The following is a 21,990-nucleotide window of genomic DNA, read 5'->3' on the forward strand; positions in this document are numbered from 1 at the left end:
ACTCTGGTGCTGGAGAAGACTCCTGCGAGTCCCTTGGACTGCAAGGCGATCAAACCGTTCAGTCCTAGAGGAGATCAACCCTGACTGCTCTTTAGAAGGCCAGATCCTGAAGCTAAAACTCAAATACTTTGGCCACCTAAGGAGAAGGAAGGACTCCCTGGAGAAGAGCCTAACGCTGGGAAAGGTTGAGGGCAAGAGAAGAATGGGACGACAGAGAAGGAGGTGGCTGGATGGAGTCACTGAAGCAGGAGGCGTGAGCTTAAATGGACTTCAGAAGATGGTAGAGGACAGGAAGGCCTGGAGGAACGTTGTCCATGGGGTTGCAATGGGTCGGACACGACTTCACAACCAACAACAACAACATGCATTAAAAAAAAGGTGGCAGCTTCACGTGATTACCATTTGCAACCTTCCCAGCTGACTTCCCCAGGTGAAGGAGGTTGCAAACTGCAATCAGATGATATCTCACTTAACAACAATTTGTTTTTAGAGGGGTGAATTTAAAAAAGACTCTCCGCAGCTGCTTTTTTTTTTCTTCCCCTGCGCAGTGGATGAAACCCGGTTGGTCTTCTTGAACCGGATAGTTTAGTCTTGAGAGAGAAGACTGCGAAAAGGACTGGTAATTTCTCCAAATAATGAATTAAAAATAATTAGGGTGGTAGTTTGTTTGGCCTCGGGGTTGCTGTTTGTTTTTTGTGTCCTGCCTGGAGAGAAGGCGTTTACCTGGCAATGCAAAAAAGTCTTGCTGGAGTGGGCAGAGCTGAAATCTTTGGCCTCTTTTCCTATTTTTGTAGGTTATTTTTTTTTTAAGAGCAAATGGGAATCTTAAGCCTTTCAGAGGCTTAAGGCGCTTATTTTGCCCTTTAAACTAAACCGAAAGAGGGAAAAAAACCCATCTGTTTCTTCACTGGGAAAATCCATCTGCTTTTTTTTTTTTTTCACAGGGGCTGGTTCGAGGGAAATCAGGGAATCGGTGCTTTAAATATTCAAGGATTACCAATTTTTGCCCTTGGCTGACCCACCTTCCAAAAGATTAAAAAAACAACAACGACAAAACCACTCATTCTGGGGTACCCAAAACCGTATTTTAAAACGACATAGTTCAGAATTCCGAAGTCTGATATGTTCTAAACTTGTGTCTTGGCTGTACAGGTAGCCCTCGACTCACAACTATTCGCTTAGTGACTATTAAAATTTACAGTGGCACCGGAAAAAAATGATTTATGACTGGTCATTTGCACTTGCGAGCGTCACAGCTTTCCCCTGGTTACAGTGAACAAAATTTGGGCAGTTGGCAACAGCACGTATTTATGACATCATTTGCAGTGTCCTGGGGTCCCATGACCCATTTGCCACCTTCCCAGCTGTCTTCTGACAAACAAAGTCGACGGAAGAAGCCAGATTCATTTAACCACCACACAGTTCACTTAAACAGCTGCAGTGATTCAGTTAATCACCCCGTCAAAAAAAAAAAGGCTATAAAAATCACTCAAAAACAACTGCCTCGCTTAGCAACGGAAATTCTAACGCCAATTGTAGCTGTAAATCAAGGACAACCTGTATTAGACAGAGAGGAATCGCCAGTCTCCAGTTTGTTTTGTTGGAAAACTTAAGATTTTGGGAGGATGTTGGTTTTATTGTTTTCTTTTGATTTTATTACGGCGTTGTGGGCCTCCCAGAGTTACGCTACGCAAGATGGGTAATCATATAAGCATCTGGCATAAATAAATACATACATACATACATACAAGGACAGATGAGACTTCTTTTGGGAATGCCATTTTTTCCAAGTGGAGAGACGGGTTTTGTTATTCAGAGTTGTAGTTGGCCTTATTAAGGTTCGTACTAAAATGTAGGTGGAACCATTGAGATGGAATTTGATTGCTTGAATATGACAACTTGGCAACGGTTAGGAAGCTACCCAAGTAATCTGGTTTGTTTACTTACAGCAGGGGTGTCAAACTCAATTTCATTGAGGGCCGCATCAGCATTGCAGTTGCCCTCAGGGGGCCGGGTGGGTGTGGCCAGGGTGGGCGTGGCCTACTGGGTGGGCGTGGCTAGAGTGCGTATGGCCTACTGGGTGGGCGTGGCCAGCTCTACATCATTCGCATCAAGGGTGCCTATGGGGGCCTGGGCTGGAATGGGACAGATCTGAGGGTCTCTGGCAGAAGGAGGGTCTCTGGGCCAGGGCCAAGGCAGTGGGGGCCGTTCCCTCACTGTTTCCAGGATGGCTTCGCGGGCCGCATGAAATCACTTCGCGGGCCGGATCCGGCCCCCGGGCCTTCTGTTTGCCATGTCTGACTTACAGGGATGTGGCTGTTCCAGAAAACGTTGAATAGGAAAAAAAAAATCCTATGGAAATGAATATAATTCTGATTACCATATTCATCACAGTATCTATAGCAGGTCTCTTCAAACTTGGCCCTTTTACGACTCGTGGACTTCAACTCCCAGCATTCCTCAGCCAGCGTGCCTGGCTGAGGAATTCTGGGAGTTGAAGTCCACGAGTCGTAAAAGGGCCAAGTTTGAAGAGCCCTGATCTATAGTCTGTTCAAAGACATGGGCTATATTATTTGGTGCAAGGGGGAGACAGCCATGTTTCCAACTTTCTTTTAGAACAGTCACCTGGAAAAGCAAATTCCATGAGGGATCCTTGGTGTTCTCTGAGCTTGTTTGTTTTCTTGCAGTAGTTTCATTACCCAAACTAGATAGCATCAGTGCACTGATGATGTTGCCTAATTTGGCTAATGAAACATCTGCAAGAAAACAGCCAAACCCCTGGTTTCAACCCTGCTACAAATATTCTCCTTTATTGGTAGCAAATTCTCTCCAACTTTGAAATGGCCAAACTTGCCCGAAGGGGCAAACGTTTGGAGGAAAACTTCTACTCCATAAAATTTCCAGCCCAACATCTCTCTTTTATTTGAGAAGAAAATCCCATTATCTTTAATAGAGGCTGTTTATAAGCAAGCAACGTGATGTGCATAATGTTTCATTGCTCACATATTCCAGCTACACTGGAAATAATTCCAACCTCAAAGCAGCAGCTTGGAACACAACTGGTCTGATCAGTATAACGCTGGAACAGTCCAGCAAGGTTGGAACAGTTAATTTCAAATTTGAATCAGCTATTTTGAATTTGAAATAGATGAGAGTTGAAATATTTTGCACGTCCACTTGCTCCCGTGCATAAAGATGGAGAGAAGGAAATAAAGACCGATCATTTTGAGTTGGACAAAATGAATTTTTAAAGGGAAAGTTTGATTTCAGATTTGGAAGTTTCCTGTAAGGACAGAGGGGAGCCATGGTTTCTGGCAGCGTTTATCCAGAGCTTCTACCTAGGTTAGGGATGGGGCTGTAAAAATTGCATGTTTCTGTGTTTACCTCCTCACCATGTTCTTATTTTTTCAGGGCTGGCTTTGAAGAAGGCAGTTCTAACAGAGGTAAAAATTTGCATTTATTTGTTCTGTTTTCAGTTTTTTATGTGTTCCAGGTACATTATTAGCTGCTTTTGGAAATACAGTTTTATATACTCTTTATATTCCATTAGAAAAAGTTCTAGTAAGTAAATGAAAAGTTAACAAAGATAGGCTATTTCTCTAAATGTATAATAATAATAATAATAATAATAATAATAATAATAATAATAATAATAATAATAATAATAATAATAATAATAGAAAGAACTGGAGAAGATAACAAATTACAAAGACCTACAAATAGAAATAGAAAGACTGTGGCAAAAGCAAGCAAGGGTAGTACCAATAGTAATAGGCGCCTTGGGTGCAATCCCAAAACAACTGGAGCACCACTTGAACACCATTGGCATTGACAAATTCGCCATTAGTTAATTGTAAAAGGCGGCCTTACTAGGAACTGCTTCCATCCTGCGACGATATCTCTAATACCATCAAACATCCACATCTGCCTATCCCATGTCCTTGGTAAGGACTTGATAGGTAGACAAAAATGCCAAATCCAGTCTGAACATCTGGCTGACTGTGCAATGATCAATAATAATAACAACAACAACAATAACAACAACAATAATAATACAGTTGGAAGTTACCTTGGAGGTCTTCTAGTCCAACCCCTTGCCCAAGCAGGAAACCCTATACCAGGGGTAGGCAACCTTGGTTCTTTTGTGACTCGTGGACTTCAACTCCCAGAATTCCTGAGCCAGCCATGCTGAGGGGAAAGGGAGAGGTTTCCAAGCTGAGCCACGCTGGCTCAGGAATTCTGGGAGTTGAAGTCCACGAGTCATGAGGGAGCCAAGGTTGCCTACCCCTGGTCTAGGCCTAGGCCGCTTTATGACTCGTGGACTTCAACTCCCAGAATTCCTGAGCCAGCCATGCTGAGGGGAAAGGGAGAGGTTTCCAAGCTGAGCCATGCTGGCTTAAGAATTCTGGGAGTTGAAGTCCACGAGTCATAAAAGAGCCAAGGTTGCCTACCCCTGCCCTGTACCATTTCAGACAAATGGCTGTCCATTTGTAATAACAATTTCTGTAGAAATCCATACTTCTCTGGATCTAGGGGTTCCATACTTTGTCATAGCAGTGCAGTTATATGCCTATGGGAAGGTTTTGCCTTTTTTTAAATAAAGCAAGTGATTTCCTGTAGAGCATGTTAATCAGAGTATTTAGAAAAGATTTTGAGCACCACCTTCTCCAAGGTTCTTGTGGGCAAGCAGCTTCCTCCCCAGGAGTGGTTTTGAATGAATGAATGAATGTGTCAATGCAACACCGGAGCCCCCACCTGGGATTTGGCCGGCTTTATAAAGCCTCTGGCTAGGTTTTTGTTCACATATTGCTGTAGTTCATTCATTTCGAGGGAGGTGTGTGTCATAGCATACATTCTCGGCCTTGGGAGTTTAGCCCCCGGTAATAGTTCAATGACACAGTCTTTTGGCCGATGGGGTTGCAGGAAGTCGCACTCTTTTTCACTAAACACCTCCGCTAAATCTCAGTATTTGCTGGGAATGAGTGGTTCGCCCAGCTGGGGAATGGCAGCGATCTTTGCTGATTTGGTAAATGGCTTAGTCCAAGGGTAGGCTGTGCTGGCTTAGGAATTCTGGGAGTTGAAGTCCATGAGTCATAAAAGAGCCAAGGTTGCCTACCCCTGGCTTAGGCCCTCCAGGAACGTCGGTAGAATCAAGAGGGGGCTTGGGCAATCTCACAGTCCTCATCCCCTTCTCCCACCAGGTAAAAGCCTTCCACTTGTCCAACTAGGCTAGACCTAAGATCACAGCTTCTGTCATCTTCGGGGCCACCATGAAATGGATGAACTCCCAATGCCCACCTATTTCCAAGCGTATAGTTTCTGTCAGATGGGTGACTAAAGTCCCTCCCATTAAGGAACCATCTGCCCGTTCGAACCTCATGGGCCTGGAGAGCAGTCTTGCTCGTATACCCATCTTGAGGGCAGTTGGCAAACTGATAACGCACCAGGAACGTCCCGAGTCCACCAGCACTTTCGGATCCATTTGTACCCCTGCCTTAGGAACTACGAGCTTAGCAGTGGGAGAAAAAGGCGGAACAGGTCGACTCACCATCGGGTCGTCCTCCCCTTCGTCGTCGCTGTCATAGGAGGGCCGAGCGGTGGTAGGTCGGGCTTGGGCCTCGGCGCTCTCCTGTGTGACCGACGTGACCTGGGTAATGGGTTCTTGTGTGAGCCTGCTTGATTTTTCTTTTGCCGGCTATTGGACTGAATGAATATATATGTATGTATTTATGTATGTATGCATATGTGTGTATGTATGTATGCTGACTATAAACTGTTTAGTGCTGTAAAGCACTATGAAGCGGTATGTAAGTCTTATATGATATAATATATTCCACCATTTTATCACCCAGCTAATTTTCGTGACTAAGGCAGGACTAGAAATATCTGTCTCACGGTGATTGGCCTAAACGTCACCTAGCTGACTTTCATGGTTAAAGCGAGGCTGGAACTCACTGTCTCCTACTTTGTAGCATGGTGCTACAAAGTACCCCTAGACCAGGGCTAGGCAACCTTGGCTCTTTTATGACTCGTGGACTTCAACTCCCAGAATTCCTGAGCCAGCATGGCTCAGCCTGGAAACCTCTCCCTTTCCCCTCAGCATGGCTGGCTCAGGAATTCTGGGAGTTGAAGTCCACGAGTCACAAAAGAGCCAAGGTTGCTTAGCCCTGCACCAGACCCAACTGGCTCTGAACAGCCCTTCCTATGACTCCCATAACCACAAGCTCAGCCCCTTGTTTCAATCTTTTTTTTTAAAATTAGATTTCTATACTGCCCTATTCCCGAAGGACTCAGGGCGGTTTACAGGGCAAAGTTAAAAACAGTTAAAACAGTACAAAAGTTAGAATACAGTTAAAGTTAAAATAGAATTAAATGACGTTAGCCCAAATTTAAAATTTAATTTAAAATTTAAAAATTTAAAACCCCTCAGTCCAGGCCAGCTAAATCAAACAACCAGGTTTTTAGGTCCCGGCGAAACGAACGAAGGTCGGGGGCGGTCCGGAGTTCCACAGGCAGGTCGTTCCACAGGGCAGGCACGCCCACAGAGAACGCCCTCCCCCTAGGGATAACCCGCCGGCACTCACTGACCGGCGGCACCCTAAGGAGGCCCTCCCTATGGGAGCGCACAGGACGATGGGAGATTGATGCTGGCGGCAGGTGCTCCCTAAGATAACCCGGACCCATGCCATTTAGGGCTTTATAGGTCATCACCAGGTCTTGACACATATAGGTCTTGACACATATAGGTCTTGACACATATTGCTACCCCAAAGGAGAGGGGAGGCCTTTCTGCTTTGTTGAAGAGCCAGGTTTACTGACAACAACTACAAGGGGAGCAGGACTTCAGATTACATTGTAGGTCTTTTCTTTTTTGTGAAATTACTTGGGTTGCCCATGATAATTCCTGCAGTACTTTACACCTGCCTGGATGTTCCAGCTTGAAGGACAGTTCATTTTACATGATGAAAATTCAGCCTATATGATCAGCAGTTAAGATCATCACGTTAAGGACAGATACAAATGATAAGTCAAACCTATTTCAGGAAAATTTGATCTAGTTCGCATAATCTGCTTAGCATGCTAAAGCCGGGTTCACCCAGGGTACTAAGCAAACACAGGTATACACATCTCAATTTGGGCTGAGATGGTGACGATGATTTTGTGCAAACCACCTCATTCCGACTTGAATCAGCAAAAGATAATTAAAACAACCATGGCTTAGCATGATTCACATCATTGCAGTGGAGAAATTTAACACAAGACTACTGAAGGAGCCGGAAGGGGAGGACAAGTGTGTTTGCGTGCAGGTGAATTATTCACAAATGCACATTGTTAGTTCAGCAAACAGCTTCAGTTCAGCCCACGAGTGGCTTTGCTATACACCTTCCATCTGGGAATGCCTTGTTTTGCATACTTACCCTGTGACGTCACCTCTGTGTATTTTAACATTATTTGTAATCTTTACGTCAGACACAAAAGGGTGTGGGGCTAAATACCCTTCTTTTGTTAACCCCACTTTCGTGAGGAAAGGAAAATAGATCTGATCCAGCCTTATGGAAATAGCTTTCTCTTGGAATTAAAACTCCCATCCTCCCTCTTTAACATTCCGGAAACTTAAGCAGAAAAAATTGCTTAAGATGGAAAGCTTCATTTTAATTTTGTGTTGTTGTTTTCCACCTTTGTCTTGTGCTCCAGTTTTCCCATTGTTATTATTGGCAAGCCACCCAACAAACATCAGGGCCTTTAGACCAGGTGTTTTTGCAATAATTTCATTGCAAGCACGTACCTGGGAAGAACAACAACAACATTTTGTGTTATTTCAATTTTAATAACGCTCAGCTGGTTTTACTTGGCTGAATGTTTGAATCGGGGTGTGGGTTGACTCGACTTATTTGCTGGTACCGGTAGTCTCGACTCAACAGTTCATTTAGTGACCATTCAAAGGTCACTGAATAAAAGTGACTGACGACCATTTTCCCCACTCATGACCATTGCGGCATCCCCATAGTCACATGATCAAAATTCAGACAGTTGGCAACCGACTCACATTTACGATGATTGCAATGTCCTGGGAAGATGTGATCACCCTTTGTGACTTTCTGACAAGCCAAGTCAGTGGGTAAACCAGATTCATTTAACAACCGTGTGGCTAACTTAAGGAATGACAATGATTCACTTAACAACCGAGGAGCCCTGGTGGCGCAGTGGTTAGGATGTGGTATTGCAGGCTAATTCTGCTGACTGCCAGCAGTTCGGCAGTTCGATCTTGAGCAGCTCAACGTTGACTCAGCCTTCCACCCTTACAAGGTCAATAAAATGAGGACCCAGATCGTTGGGGGAGCAACAGGCTGACTCTAAACCGCTCAGAGAGGGCTGTAAAGCACTGTGAAGCGGTATATAAGCCTTAAGTGCCATTGCTATCGCTAGTTGTGTCAAGATAAGTCGTAAAATGAGACAAAACTCACTTAACAAATGTCGCATTTAACAACATAAATTTGGGCTCAGTTGTAAGTCGAGGACTACCTGTACGCACGTAAAATGATAAGAATAAATAAGAAACGGCAGATGAAGGCTTTGCAGGCGATGGCCTCGTGTGTCAGTTTTCTGCCTGTATGCAAAAGAGCACAAGGACACTTCTGGAGATCTGCTCAATTCTACAAAATAATTTTTGTAAGCAGGGCTGCGTCCTACCCTGGCTGAGTTCCTAAACTGCCTGGAGCCAGAGAGAAATGCGTATGTTGTCTCTTTTCACTTCAGTGCATAAGCAGTTCTATTATTTGCTGGATTTATCGTTGTTCCAGGCTTGTCATCAGCAATAAGCTTTGACAACTAACTGAGCTATTCGCTGAGAACTGGATTTGGGAAAGGGTCAGGTGCCCTAGAACAGAGCTGCATAAAGATGACAGGATTATGAGCAACTCTTCTGAATAGATGATAAACAGTGAATGGTGCCCTGGAAAGTTTGTCTTTCCACCCCAGGATGAGAAAAGAGAAGGTTGTAGAAGATTTCCTGAGATGAGGACTGGAGACTAGAGCAGGGGTAGGCAACCTTGGCTTTTTTTTATGACTCGTTTATGACTTGTGGACTTCAACTCCCAGAATTCCTGAGCCAGCTATGCTGGCTCAGGAATTCTGGGAGTTGACGTCCACGAGTCATAAAAGAGCCAAGGTTGCCTACCCCTGGACTAGAGAGCAGGAATCTGCCACATTAGTGTCCCCAGACTAGGGAAATGTTTGATTTTTGTAACAAGAGGATTTGGAAGAATTATTTTGAAAAGAGAACTAAGTCATTTGTCTTAGGTCCAACCTCTTTGCTTCTTAGAGCAGGGGTCTTCAAACCTGGCCCTTTTGTGACTTCTGGACTTCAACTCCCAGAATTCCTGAACCAGCATAGCTGGCTGAGGAATTCTGGGAGTTGAAGTCCACAAGTCATAAAAGGGCCAAGTTTGAAGACCACCTGCTCTAAGGCTTACAGCAGCTTTGCATTATAATTTACTCTTAAACAGAGTAAGATCTTTTCCTTCTATAACCAGTGCTTGCTTAAGAAATTCAAATTTAGAATACAGCTGGAAGAGACCTTGGAGGTCTTCTAGTCCACCCCCCCCCCTGCTCAAGCGGGAGACCCTATAGCCATTTCAGACAAGTGGCTGTCCAATCTCTGCTTTAAAAAAAACCTGCAGTGATGAAGCACCCACAACCTCTGGGAGATGTGAACTCCCAAATGAACCACCATTCGTTGGTTCGACAACTGTGAATGGTGATAGTGCTGGATGGATGTTAGTTATGAGCTATCCTCAAAGTAACAACTGTTGCAGTACCTCTGGTCCCAATAATTGAAATTTGGGTGCTTGGCAGCCTGCCCATATTTATGACTGCAGTGTGCACCTCACATGCCTTCCCACCCGTTTGTCTCCCCGTCATCTCTGTCCTTTGGCTGGTCTGCTGTGCCTCCCTGCCATACAGAGGTGTTGGAGAGGCTTTGCAAGGGGGCCAAAGTCCTCTGGGAACAGGGAAGGGGGGGGGCGGCATGCAGGGCAACAAAAAAGGAAGAGATGTGGGGAGACAGGGAAGTGGGGAGACTTGAAGAGTTTAGGGCAGGGGTTTTCAAACTTGGCCCTTTTAAGATTTGTGGACTTCAAGTCCCAGAATTCCTCAGCCAGCATGCCTGGCTGAGGAATTCTGGGAATTGAAGTCCACAAGTCATAAAAGGGCCAAGTTTGAAGACCCCTGGCTTAGGGTTAAGTAACAAAAGGGATGCCTGAAGCCTGTGCAAGGCTATTTCATTCCTTAATCTCCTGGCCATCCTTGATCCCAGCTACTGGAGCAGGGCAAAGTAGATAATAGCCCTTGGGCCGAATGATGTCTTCCTAACTTAGTGGTTAATATGAACCCAGCCCTTGTGATTTTGAAGCCATGATTTTAAGGCTAAGGGTTTTTGGCGTTGGAGTAAACAAGCCATGATTTAGCCTACTCTGAAGCCAGCCTCAGCCTCATTGTTTTAATTGCTCTGCCGTGTGAGAGCAGCCAGATGATTGGGTCCAGGTTGGCTGAGGAATTCTGGGAGTTGAAGTCCACAAGGCTTAAAAGTTGCCAAGTTTGGAGATCCCTGCTGTAACCTATTTCAGTGGAGTAAAGTTAGGACTTTCCTCTGGAGTCGTTTTCTTAATCTACTCTGCCTCATAAGGCTGGTATCAGTCTTGCTCTCTATGCTACTAAACGCAAAGGATTCTGCCTAATGAACCCCTAGACCAGGGCTAGGCAACCTCGGCTCTTTTATGACTCGCAGACTTCAACTCCCAGAATTCCTGAGCCAGCCACGCTGAGGGGAAAGGGAGAGGTTTCCATGCTGAGCCATGCCGGCTCAGGAATTCTGGGAGTTGAAGTCCACGAGTCATAAAAGAGCCAAGGTTGCCTACCCCTGCCCCTAGACCCACTTTGCTCCTGGCTCTTTAGCAGATAATGAGAACAAGAAGTACTTACTGTTATTTAGGAGGCAGCGCTCCTATACAAAAGTGCTGAAGCTGGCTTTTCTAGCCAAGCCATTTCTTATTTCACCACTTGGAGTGTGGTGGCTTTATTAAACGATTGATTAAATGGCTTTTCAAGATTGCCAGCTGCTTTAGGACTATTATAAGGTCAGGCTGCTGGTTGCAGAGTTTGGAAGTACCGTGAAATCAAACGGAACAGAAGCATCCAGCCTTTTCCTCTTGCAGTAGGTCACCGAGGGACTTGGGCTTTTTGCTTGGAGGAAGAACGGACTTGCCCTTTGAACCTGTCAAAGGAACATGGTTTACTAAGTCTTGCCTGGCATGGAGAAGGAGAACCAGGATAAGCTTCTTCTTTTTTAAAAAAAAAATAGATGAAGCTGATCAGTAGATTTAGGGTAAGCCGAAGAAAACAGTTCCTCACACAGCACAAATTAGCTTGTGGGATTTGTAATGACGAGATGACATGGTCACTAACTTAGATGGCATAAAGGGCAGGTCTACCCAATGTTTTCAGCCTGAAAAACTCTTTTTATGTTGTCTCCCATGTTGCAGCAGTGCAGAGGAACAATGGGGACCGAAGGTTTGGTTCCTATTTGTAAGCACCGAAAGGGATCAGCTTGGCTCCCGTGAGAAACGAGATCTTAGCTCTAAGATGAAACTTGGCCTAATCTAACAGAGCTTTCCAACGTTCCTTCTGTACCAGCAATTAATATTCTCCGCTTTTTTCTCTGCTTACTTTGATCTCCCTTCCTTTTTCCAGCCACCATCGCTGACAGGGCAGCCGGGAGCCAGCCAGGGGAAAAAGATAGGCCACCGAGGAGTTGACGCCTCAGGGGAAACGACATACAAGAAGGTCTGATCTCCCTGGAGAGGGGATGTTCTGATGGGGAAGAAGGGAAAAAATTGAAAGGCCCCCCCCTCCACGCTCTGCTTTATCCCGAAACTAAGTGCCTCTTCCCCCCCACTCCTAGTCCAGCATTTTACCCACTGCACCTGATTGGCTCTTGGGATAAGAGGGAGGGACTGGTCCAACATCTGCCAATGAGCTTCCATGGCTGAGGGGGCAATAGAATAGCTGCGCTGCTCCTATTATGGCATCTTTACCATTGGACTAGCGGCGATGGTGGTGATCCTATGACATGGTGGCGATCCTATGACACGCGTGCCAGAGGTGGCACGCAGAGCCCCCTCTGTGGGCACGCGTGCCGTCGCCCCAGTCCTAGGCCTTCAGCTGGGTTTGATAAAATCTTTTCACTTTAGGCCTCTGCCGCCGTGTGGAAAAAAAAAGGGTTCAATCAATCAATTTCAACTTCTCATGTGGAAAAAAAAAGATCTCGCAAAGTTGGAATTGATTGATTGAACTTTTTAGTCCCACCCGGTCTGCCGTTACCACCGCAGCTACGCCCACCCAATGGGCCATGCCCAACCCATGGGCCACACCCACCCAATGGGCCACGCCCACCTGGCACCCGATGATACATAAGTGGGTTTTGGGTTCCAGTTTGGGCACTGGGTCTCTAAAAGGTTCGCCATCACTGACCTATACTATACAGCTAGCGGCGAATTAAAACCTGGGTCTTCCTTCTTCCGGTCCAACCACTTCATGTCAACACCCTACTGGCTGTTATGAATTGTTGCTCCCAACCAGCGAAGAGGAGCTCTTCTCTATGTTGAGTCACCATGAAGGCAACTGGAATTTTTTGGTTCCTTTCTTTGAAAAGGTTTCGCTTCACATTCAGGAAGCTTCTTCGGTTCTAACTTCAGTTAGAACTGAGAAAATCTCTTGGATGAGAGGTGAAGCGTTTTCAAAGGGAAAAAAAAACCAAGGAAGTCCACTTCCCTTTTGTGAAAAAGCACCTTCGGGAGCACCATGACCTGGATCAGGGGGTCTTGAAACTTGGGAGTTGAAGTCCACAAGTCCTAAAAGGGCCAAGTTTCAAGACCCCTGACTTGGATGATTGAGACTCTCCATAGACATCTATATTAAGTCCTGCTGTAAGTGCTGCTCAACCTAATCTATTCTTCATTGGCTGCTGCAGACCACGTCAACCACCCTCAAGGGGGCCATCCAGCTGGGGATTGGCTACACTGTGGGAAACCTGAGCTCCAAGCCTGAGAGGGATGTTTTGATGCAAGATTTCTACGTAGTGGAGAGCATTTTCTTTCCCAGGTAATGTCCTACTAATGTCCTACTTAACAAGGGAGGCTGAGGGAATTGAAGCCGGCCAAGAGAAAGTTCACTTTATTTATTCATTACATTCATATGCTGCCCCATCTCACCTTCAAGGGACTCTAGGCAGCTTGCAACAACATAATAACGGCAATATAAATGGTAAAACATTAAACGATAAGTATTGACATTAAAATTCAGAAGGAGAGTTAAGGAACGAACCAATATACAACCGGGGGGGGGGGGAGATGGAGTCTTCTTTTAATCTACTAGCCCAGGGGTCCCCAAGCTGTGGTCCGCAGTCCACGACTGGGCTGCGGCCTATTGGCCACCAGGCTGCGTGGATGGATGGCTGTTGCGTGTGTGTGCATAGCCCCATTCGTGCAAGCGTTGCCGTGAGCATTGCGGAAGTTTGCTACCCAACTTGTGCAAGGGTAATTGCGGACATTTGCGACCCCACTCATGCAAGCACTCCCCCCTCAAACCATCTCTTCTCTCCTTGCTCTGGGCCGCCAATCCCAAAATGTTGGGGAATTCTGCACTAACCCACTAATTTTAAGACTTGTGGACTTCAACTCCCAGTTGAAATCCACAGATTTAAAGTTGCCAAGTTGTACTAACCACCTCCAATATGGAACATTCCCATTGGGACCCCAGGCCAATTGGCCGAACCAGGTTTTAAGGCCTTTCCAGAAGGCTAAGAAGGGTGAGGGCAGATCTCACCTCAGGAGGCATGATGTTCCAAAGGGCAGGAATCACGGCAAAAGTGCTCTTTTTCTGGGTTCTGCCAGTCAGAATTCCTTGACCGACCGGGTCTGCAGCATGCCCCTTCTATTGTTGCAAGTGGGACAAGCCAATAACACTGGGGTGAAACAGTTCCTGAGGTAACCTTGAGTTTCCCCCCAAAACAGCCAAAATGGAAGGCCTTTATCTTACCAGCGAGCGGTACAAGTGATTTCATTATCAATTGTAAGAAAAGAGGAAAGTGTTGCTCAGTGTGAACATGTTTCTGTCTTTCCAAAAATGTAGTGAAGGCAGTAATCTCACGCCAGCGCACCATTACCCCGACTTCAGGTTCAAAACATACGCCCCTGTAGCTTTCCGGTATTTCCGAGAACTTTTTGGCATTCGTCCGGATGATTATTTGGTAAGATATGCTCCTCTTTTTCATTCTTTGCAAATAAATGAAAAGCACAAGCAGTCCTCGACTTCCAACCGCGATTAAACCCAAAATTTCTGTTTGCTAAGCAAGGCGGTTGCCCTGTGAGCTGCACCCCATATTACGACTTTTTTTTTGGCTATAGTTAAGCGAATCACTGCAGCTGTTAAGTGAATCATGCGGTTGTTAAGTGAATCTGGCTTCCCCCATTGACTTTACTTGTCGCAAGCCGGTTGACAAGGTCACAAAAAGTGATCACATGATCCTGGGACAGCACAACTTAACCATAAATACATGCCAGTTGCCAAGCGCCCAAATTTTGATCACGTGATCGCGGGGATGCTGCAACATTCATCAATGTGAAAACTGCTCATAAGTCACTTTTTTCAGTGCTGTTGTAGCTTTGAGTGGTCAGGAAGCAAATGGTTGTAAGTCAAGGACTCTGAATTGGTGTTAGGTTGTATTACCTAATGACCTATGGCAGAGGTAGGCAACCTCGGCTCTTTTATGACTCGTGGACTTCAACTCCCAGAATTCCTGAGTCAGCTATGCTGAGGGGAAAGGGAGAGGTTTCCAAGCTGAGCCATGCCGGCTCAGGAATTCTGGAAGCTGAAGTTCATGAGTCATAAAAGAGCCGAGGTTGCCTACCCCTGACCTATGGAATGCATGGGTCAGGGCCATTCAGCTGGGATGAGCAAATAGGGAGAAGCCTACAGGTAATCCCCGAGTTACGAGCGTTCACTTAAACACTCAGTTGAAGTTACGCAATAAGCGCCCCCTAGTGCTTACGAGCAAGTCCCAAAATTACGAATATTGCAGCAGCACGGCAGTCGTTCGCCCTTACGAGCGACCGCAGAGGCTCTGCAACCTTCACCCTGGTTATTCCCTCCCTCCCCACCCCTGCCCCAGGTCTCCCTCGGTACCAGGCCTTCAATACTCACCTTGTGAAGATCAAAATCCTTCGCTTTCTTGGCTGCTCCTGGCCTTCGGTGTGTTCGCAGATAATGGAGGCCTAAAGTAGCATGAGATCACGTGAGATCAGGAGCGCAATCTCACGGTACTGATCTCGTGTGATCTCATAGTACTTTAGGCCTCTGTCTTCTGCAACAGAGAACGGAACTGAAGCAGGGAGATGCTTCCACGTGCCTCTGGAGGCTGGATCGGGACATCGGAAGCCTTTTCCAGGCTGCTGCCGCCCAGATCTGAGGCCGATGGACGCTTCTGCAGCCCTCCGGTAGCCTGATTGGGTGCTGGAGGCTTTCTCCAGGCTGCTGCCGCCCAGAAACGGGCTGCCAGAGGGCCGTGGAAGTGTCCCCCAGCCTCAGATCTGGGAGACAGCAGCCTGGAAAAGGCCTCTCGTGCCCCAATCCGGTCTCCGGAAGCACGCGGAAGTGTCCTTCGGCCTCAGATCCGGGTGGCAGCAGGAACCGCGTCAGAGAGAAGACGGATCTTTTCAAACTGAGTCTGGCACATCAGGAAGGGACGGGGAAGCAAGAGGTATCTTAAGTGGGTTTGGGAGGCCTTGGCCTGTTCCATCACTAGGCCCTCCATGGCCTTCCCCATCCTGAGATAATTCATCTGCGTGTGTCTTAAAAAGCAAGGGAGCGATCTTGTTCGAGTTATGAGATTCATTCCCACAAGTTTTCATTTACGAGTTGAATGGGCAGGCTCCATTACACTCATAACTCGAGGACCACCTGCACTGATATTCTTGTAACACATGCTGTTGAATTTCTTCTTGCCTTCCCAGTATTCCTTGTGCAACGAGCCACTGATCGAGCTCTCCAATCCTGGGGCCAGCGGCTCCCTCTTCTATGTCACCAGCGACGATGAATTCATCATCAAGACTGTGATGCACAAAGAGGCAGAGTTCCTCCAGAAACTTCTTCCAGGTTATTATATGGTGCGTATCCGACCCTGTTCCTTGTAGGATTTTAGAGTTTGGAAAATGTATCCGTATGAAAGGGAAGAACGGGCAAAGCCTATCGTGTGTGTAGAAGAGTTTAATTTTCCCCCCCGTTAGACCCTCTTGATGCAGATGAAACCTGTTTTCCAGAATTTAATCCCAAACCGAGAAAAGCTCAGAAGAATAAACATCCAGAAAATCCCCCAGATCATTCCAGGAACAGATGTATGAATTGGCACGGCCTGGAATGTGATTTGAATGTTCTAGAATATTCTGGTCCTGGAGTTGTATGAATAGGCAGCAAGCACATGCCTATCAGTAACTAAATTGGGTGTATGCTGACGTGAAACCGAGCAGTGTACTATAACCGTGAGGTGCTCATCCTAGAAACAGAACTTTCAGCCCAGCCAGAGTTACTTGATACTGAGATGGGTGGCATATAGATTTAATAAATAAATAGGAGCCAGTTTGATCTAGTAATTAAGGCGCTAGGCTAGAAACCAGGAAATGTGAGTTCTAGTGCCGCCTTAGGCATGAAAGCCAGTTGAATGACTTGGGACCAATCCTCAGGTGAGTTCCAATCCCACTTTAGACATGCAAGACAGCTAGGTGAATTTGAGCCAGTCCCTCTCCCAGCCCAACCCACCTCACAGGGTTGTTGTTGTGGGGAAAATAGGAGGAGGAAGGAATAGTAGATATGTTTGCTGCCTTGAGTTATTTATAAAAATAATAACGGTAGGATAAAAATCTAATCAAAAGCAAACCCAGAAGACGGAGGAAGTTGTTGAAGGATACCGTTTCTTTTCCATTAGGAGCCCCAGGTCCCTCAGGTGCAAAGTTGGGTGGTCAAATGCATAAAGATCAGGTCTTGTGGCCAGCATTCTTCTATGCACCTTTTAAAAATCTCCCTCTAGAACTTGAACCAGAATCCACGGACGTTGCTGCCAAAGTTCTACGGTCTCTACTGCGTCCAGTCCGGGGGCAAAAACATCCGTGTGGTGGTGATGAATAACATCCTGCCCCGGGTGGTGAAGATGCACCTGAAATACGACCTCAAAGGCTCCACCTACAAGCGCCGGGCCTCCAAGAAAGAGAAGGATAAGGCAAGCCCCACCTACAAAGATTTGGATTTCATGCAGGATATGCCCGAGGGCATCATGCTGGACACAGACACCTTCAACGCTCTGGTGAAGACATTGCAGAGGGACTGTTTGGTAAGTCAGAGGAGGAGGAGGAGCTGACCGGCCATCCTGAACGATTCATAGTGATGTACTGTTAACAACCCAGCAAAGAGAGGGAGAAGAGTACATGAATGAACAAATGAATGAATGAACCTTTATTGTCAAAGTACAACCATGTATACATTGAGATTGGCTGAGCCTCCCTTCGTGCCCCCACCCCCAACTCACAGTGACAACAAACGCTCCATCTTCTTACACCATGTGAGCTAATTGCACAACACACTGGCCTCGCAAGTCAATCATACATAAAGTTTATAAAATTAGTTCCCGTTCAAGAGCCTGACAGCCCATGGATAGAAGCTGTTCTTCAGCCTGTTGGTACGGCTGGCTATACTCCTATATCTCCTACCCGATGGTAGGAGAGTAAAGAGATACCGACCAGGGTGTGAGTCGTCCCTGAGAATTTTCCTCACTCTTCCAAGGCAACGAGCCCTGGCGATGTCATCCAGTGGTGTCAGGGGACAGCCCACAATGTCTTGTGCTGTGCTCACCACCCTCTGTAATACTTTCCTATCCGCGGCTGTCAGACCAGCATACCAAACCACAATACCATACGAGAGGACGCTCTCTATAGTAGAACGGTAAAAGAGGGTCATTAGCCGTTGTTCTACCCTGTTCTTCCGCAAGACCCTGAGGAAGTGGAGTCTCTGTTGGGCCTTTCTGGCCACCTGGGTTGTATTGATTTTCCAGGTAAGATCTTCACAGAGGTAGACTCCCAGAAATTTAAAGGAAGAAACTCTCCATACAGCACCCCCCCTAATGTAAAGTGGGGCAGGTTCCTCTTTTTTCCCCCGGAAGTCTAGCACCATCTCTTTCGTCTTGCCGATGTTTTTTTAATTTTTTTAAATTTTTTTTTGATTTTTTAATCCCATTTATATCCCGCCCTTCTCCGAAGACTCAGGGCGGCTTACAATCTAAGAAGCACAAAACAATGTGCTTAGCAATAGCCTTCATTCTATGTATATGCCTGCTTATTAGGGCTTTCGCCCCCCCCCCTCCCCAAGCGGCATTTTACAAAGTCAGCTTATTGCCCCCAACAATCTGGGTCCTCATTTTACCTACCTGGGAAGGATGGAAGGCTGAGTCAACCTTGAGCCTGGTGGGACTCGAACCTGCACTAATTGCAGGCAGCTGGTGTTACGTAAGGAGGCATTAGCCCACTGCTCCACCAAGGCTCTTGTTCAGGTGCAAGTTGTTGTTACTACACCATATGGATAGTTTTTGTACCTCCGCCCTGTATGCTGTCTCATCCCCTCATGCCGTCTTTGGCTTAACAGTCATTTGTTTAGCAACCATTCAAAGTTACAGCAGCACCGGGAAAAAGTGGCTTACGTCCCATCCTCCCACTTAGGACCACTGCAGCATCCGCAGGGTCACATGATCAAAATTCGGACACTTAACAAGCAGCATCTACCCAGGTCCTTTTTTTTTGCCTCCAAAAGAGCTGCCAGGTCTTATTTTCAGGGGGTGTCTTTTATACTCAACTCTGGCACCGGCAGCCCTGCCCGCCCGGCCCACTTCTTCTTCAGCTGAAGGAGCAGCTGCATTCTGGCCTGCATTTTGCAGTCAGGCCTTTCTGTAAGGCCTATGCAGCCGAGTACCGAGCTATGGATTGAATCCATAACTCAGTTCTCGGCTGCAGTGGCCTTCCGGAAAGCCCTGTGACTGAGAAATGCAGGCCTGGCTGCAGAAGATGCCACAGAAGAAGAGGTGGGTTGGCAAGGAGAGGCCTGGCTGCAAGGTAAGTGGGTGCGGGGCGCGTGGGGCAGCTCCACCCCCCTCTCCCCCCCTAGCTTGATTTTTAGGTGTGTGCCTCACCCCCAACTAGAGCTTATTTTAGGGGTAGGGCTTATATTAGGCCCACCCCCCAAAATCAAGCTAGGGCTTATTTTTGGGTTAGGCCTTACTTTTGGGGAAACAGGGAGTTTTACAACGGTTGCAGCATCCTGGGGTCGCCTGATCTTCCCAGCCAGCTTCCAACAAGTAAAGTCAGTGGGGGGAAGCCAGTTTTGCTTAACGACCGCACAAGTCATTTAACAAGCTGCAGTGATTTGCTTGGACAGCTGTGACCCCCCCCCAAAAAATTTGTAAAATTGGGCACGACTCACATAACAACTTCTTTGCTTAGCGACGGAAGCTCTGGTCCAAACTGTCAGAAGTCGATGGACAGCCTGTAATGCTTTTGCAGCCCTCCTAAGCTTCGTTGTGCTGCAGATGGTTTGAAGAAGAATCAGAGCTGTTAACCTAGCAGGCTTTAGCCCCTCCTTAGCTTTTATTGTGGTTTCTCCCTTTTTTCCCCCCCACCATAACCTTCAGGTGCTAGAGAGTTTTAAAATTATGGATTACAGCCTGCTCCTCGGGGTGCACAACATAGACCAGCAGGAACGTGAGCGACAAGTGGACGGCGCCCAAAGCATGTCGGATGAAAAACGCCCCGTGGGACAGAAGGCCCTGTATTCCACTGCCATGGAGTCGATCCAGGGTGGGGCTGCTCGAGGGGAGCCCATTGACACGGATGACACGTAAGTCACGCCGGCAGTTTTTGAGGACAGGTAGTCCTCGACGTACAACTGTTCATTTAGTGGCCATTCGAAGTTACAACGGCGCCGACAAGAAGCGGCTCAACGGCCGTTTCCCATACTTACCTGTTGCACCATCCCCCTGGTCACGTGATCCAAATTTGGGTGCTTGGCAACTGACTCATATTTTATGACGGTTGCAGTGCCCCGGGATCATGCGATCCCCTTTTGCGACCTGACAAGCCAAGTCAATGGGGAAAGCCAGATTCACTTAACAGCTGTGATGCAAACTTAACAACTGCAGTGCTTCGCTTAATAACAATGGCCAGGAAGGTCGTACAAGGGGGAAAACTCACTTAACAAGTGTCTTGCTTAGCTACAGAAGTGTTGAGTTCAGTTTTGATCATGATTCAATGACTGCCTGTATTGCTGACTCTTCCAAGCAGATGTCCAGGGAAGGTTTTGGGATCTGCAAGGACTTGTTCTATGAATAACATGGTTACGTTGCCCAAAATGTAATGGTCTGGAACGGTTGGGGATAGGGAAAAAATTCTAACCAAGGAGTTCAGGGGTATATATATAGAGAGAGAGAATAAAGGGAGACCGATATGATCATTTCAAACTTATTTGTTCTCATCAGTCAGCCATACCCTTCTGAGATTCGAACCTGGGCCGACTGCGTCTTAAGCAGTTTAACCTAGGAGTTAAAACAACTGCTTAAGACGCAGTCGGCCCAGGTTCGAATCTCAGAAGGTTATGGCTGACTGATGAGAACAAATAAGTTTGAAATGATCATATTGGTCTCACTATTCTTTGTTAGCAAGCCAAAAAAAATAATAAATTTACACAAATATGAGCTGCCACTGCTGTGGCTACTGCCTGTAGATGGCCTTGGGCTAGGCTGAAACAGAAAGTAAGATTTGTCCCGTGTCTGGGACCAAGCAAGTGTATTCTGAATGCTTAACAAACATTTAACACATACACACACACATACACACACACACATATATTATATGGTATATATATTTTATATATATGGTATATAAAAAAGCAGGGCTTTTACCACACCATCCCATCCCACCACTGTGACTCTCCATGCCCTGTGGAGACCTCCGAAGCTGAGAATGCAGATCACTGTCCCGGGCGACTGTCCTTTTTGCATCCGACTGAAAAGATGGTTGCTTGGCTTTGTAAGGCTTTATGTAGCGTTGTGTAACCCAAAAGCCACTTATTTGTCGCAAAGTGCCAGGGCTGCATCAGCATTGTGGTGCCCTCAGGGGTGTGGGCGTGGGTGGCGTGGGGCGCGGCTGCAGTGGTCAGGGCAGACTGGGTGAGCCTGGCCGGGGCCAGTCCCTCGCCATCCCCGGGGCATCCCCAGGTTGGCAACGCCGCTTGGTTGCTCACTTCCTGCCCTGTTGCTTCCAAACGCCACGTGCTCGCTACTCTGGCGAACTCTGCTGGAGCAACGGCGCGCGTGCCCACAGAGAGGGCTCTGAGTGCCGCCTCTGGCACGCGTGCCATAGGTTTGCCACCACTGCCCTAGACCCAGGTGGGGCAGAGTTGAAGGAGAGATAACTTGAGCAGGAGAATCGTGAGGTCCTTGCCTAACAACGGCATGGTCCTCCCCTTACAGCTGCAGCTGGGACTACTGGAACTGGCGTTGCTAAGCCGTGCAGCCAGGTGATGCTTTGCCTAGACGACCACTTTGCTCAGAAATGGATCTTCTAGCCTCAAGGTCACGAAGCAAGGACTACCAGGGTAGGTAGTCCTCAAGCTACGACCACAACCGAGCCCAAATTTTCTGATAGTTGTTAAGTGAATTGTGCCCCATTTTAGGACCTTTTTTTAAACCAGAGTTATTAAGCGAATCCCTGCAGTCGTTAAGTGAATTGTGCGGTCGTTAAGAGAGTCGGGTTTCCCTCGTTAACTTTGCTGGTCAGAAGCCGACTGGGAAGGCTACAAAATGGTGATTAGGCGCCCCAGGGACACCACAGCCATCGTAACTCC

General features: G+C 46.9%; 1 protein-coding gene across 1 annotated transcript in view; it reads left to right on the forward strand.

The window, feature by feature from the left end:
- The window catches only part of PIP5K1C (phosphatidylinositol-4-phosphate 5-kinase type 1 gamma), an 81,117-nt gene that overhangs the window by 19,647 nt on the left and 39,480 nt on the right, over nt 1-21,990 (forward strand). Inside the window, exons 2-8 of the mRNA XM_081338936.1 lie at nt 3,412-3,443; nt 11,749-11,841; nt 13,028-13,158; nt 14,188-14,305; nt 16,068-16,220; nt 17,138-17,437; nt 19,781-19,986. Coding sequence (XP_081195062.1) covers nt 3,412-3,443; nt 11,749-11,841; nt 13,028-13,158; nt 14,188-14,305; nt 16,068-16,220; nt 17,138-17,437; nt 19,781-19,986 — 1,033 coding nt within the window. The remainder of the gene's footprint in view (nt 1-3,411; nt 3,444-11,748; nt 11,842-13,027; nt 13,159-14,187; nt 14,306-16,067; nt 16,221-17,137; nt 17,438-19,780; nt 19,987-21,990) is intronic.

This window comes from Vipera berus, assembly GCF_964194415.1.
Source record: "Vipera berus genome assembly, chromosome: 1".
Lineage (NCBI taxonomy): Eukaryota > Metazoa > Chordata > Lepidosauria > Squamata > Viperidae > Vipera > Vipera berus.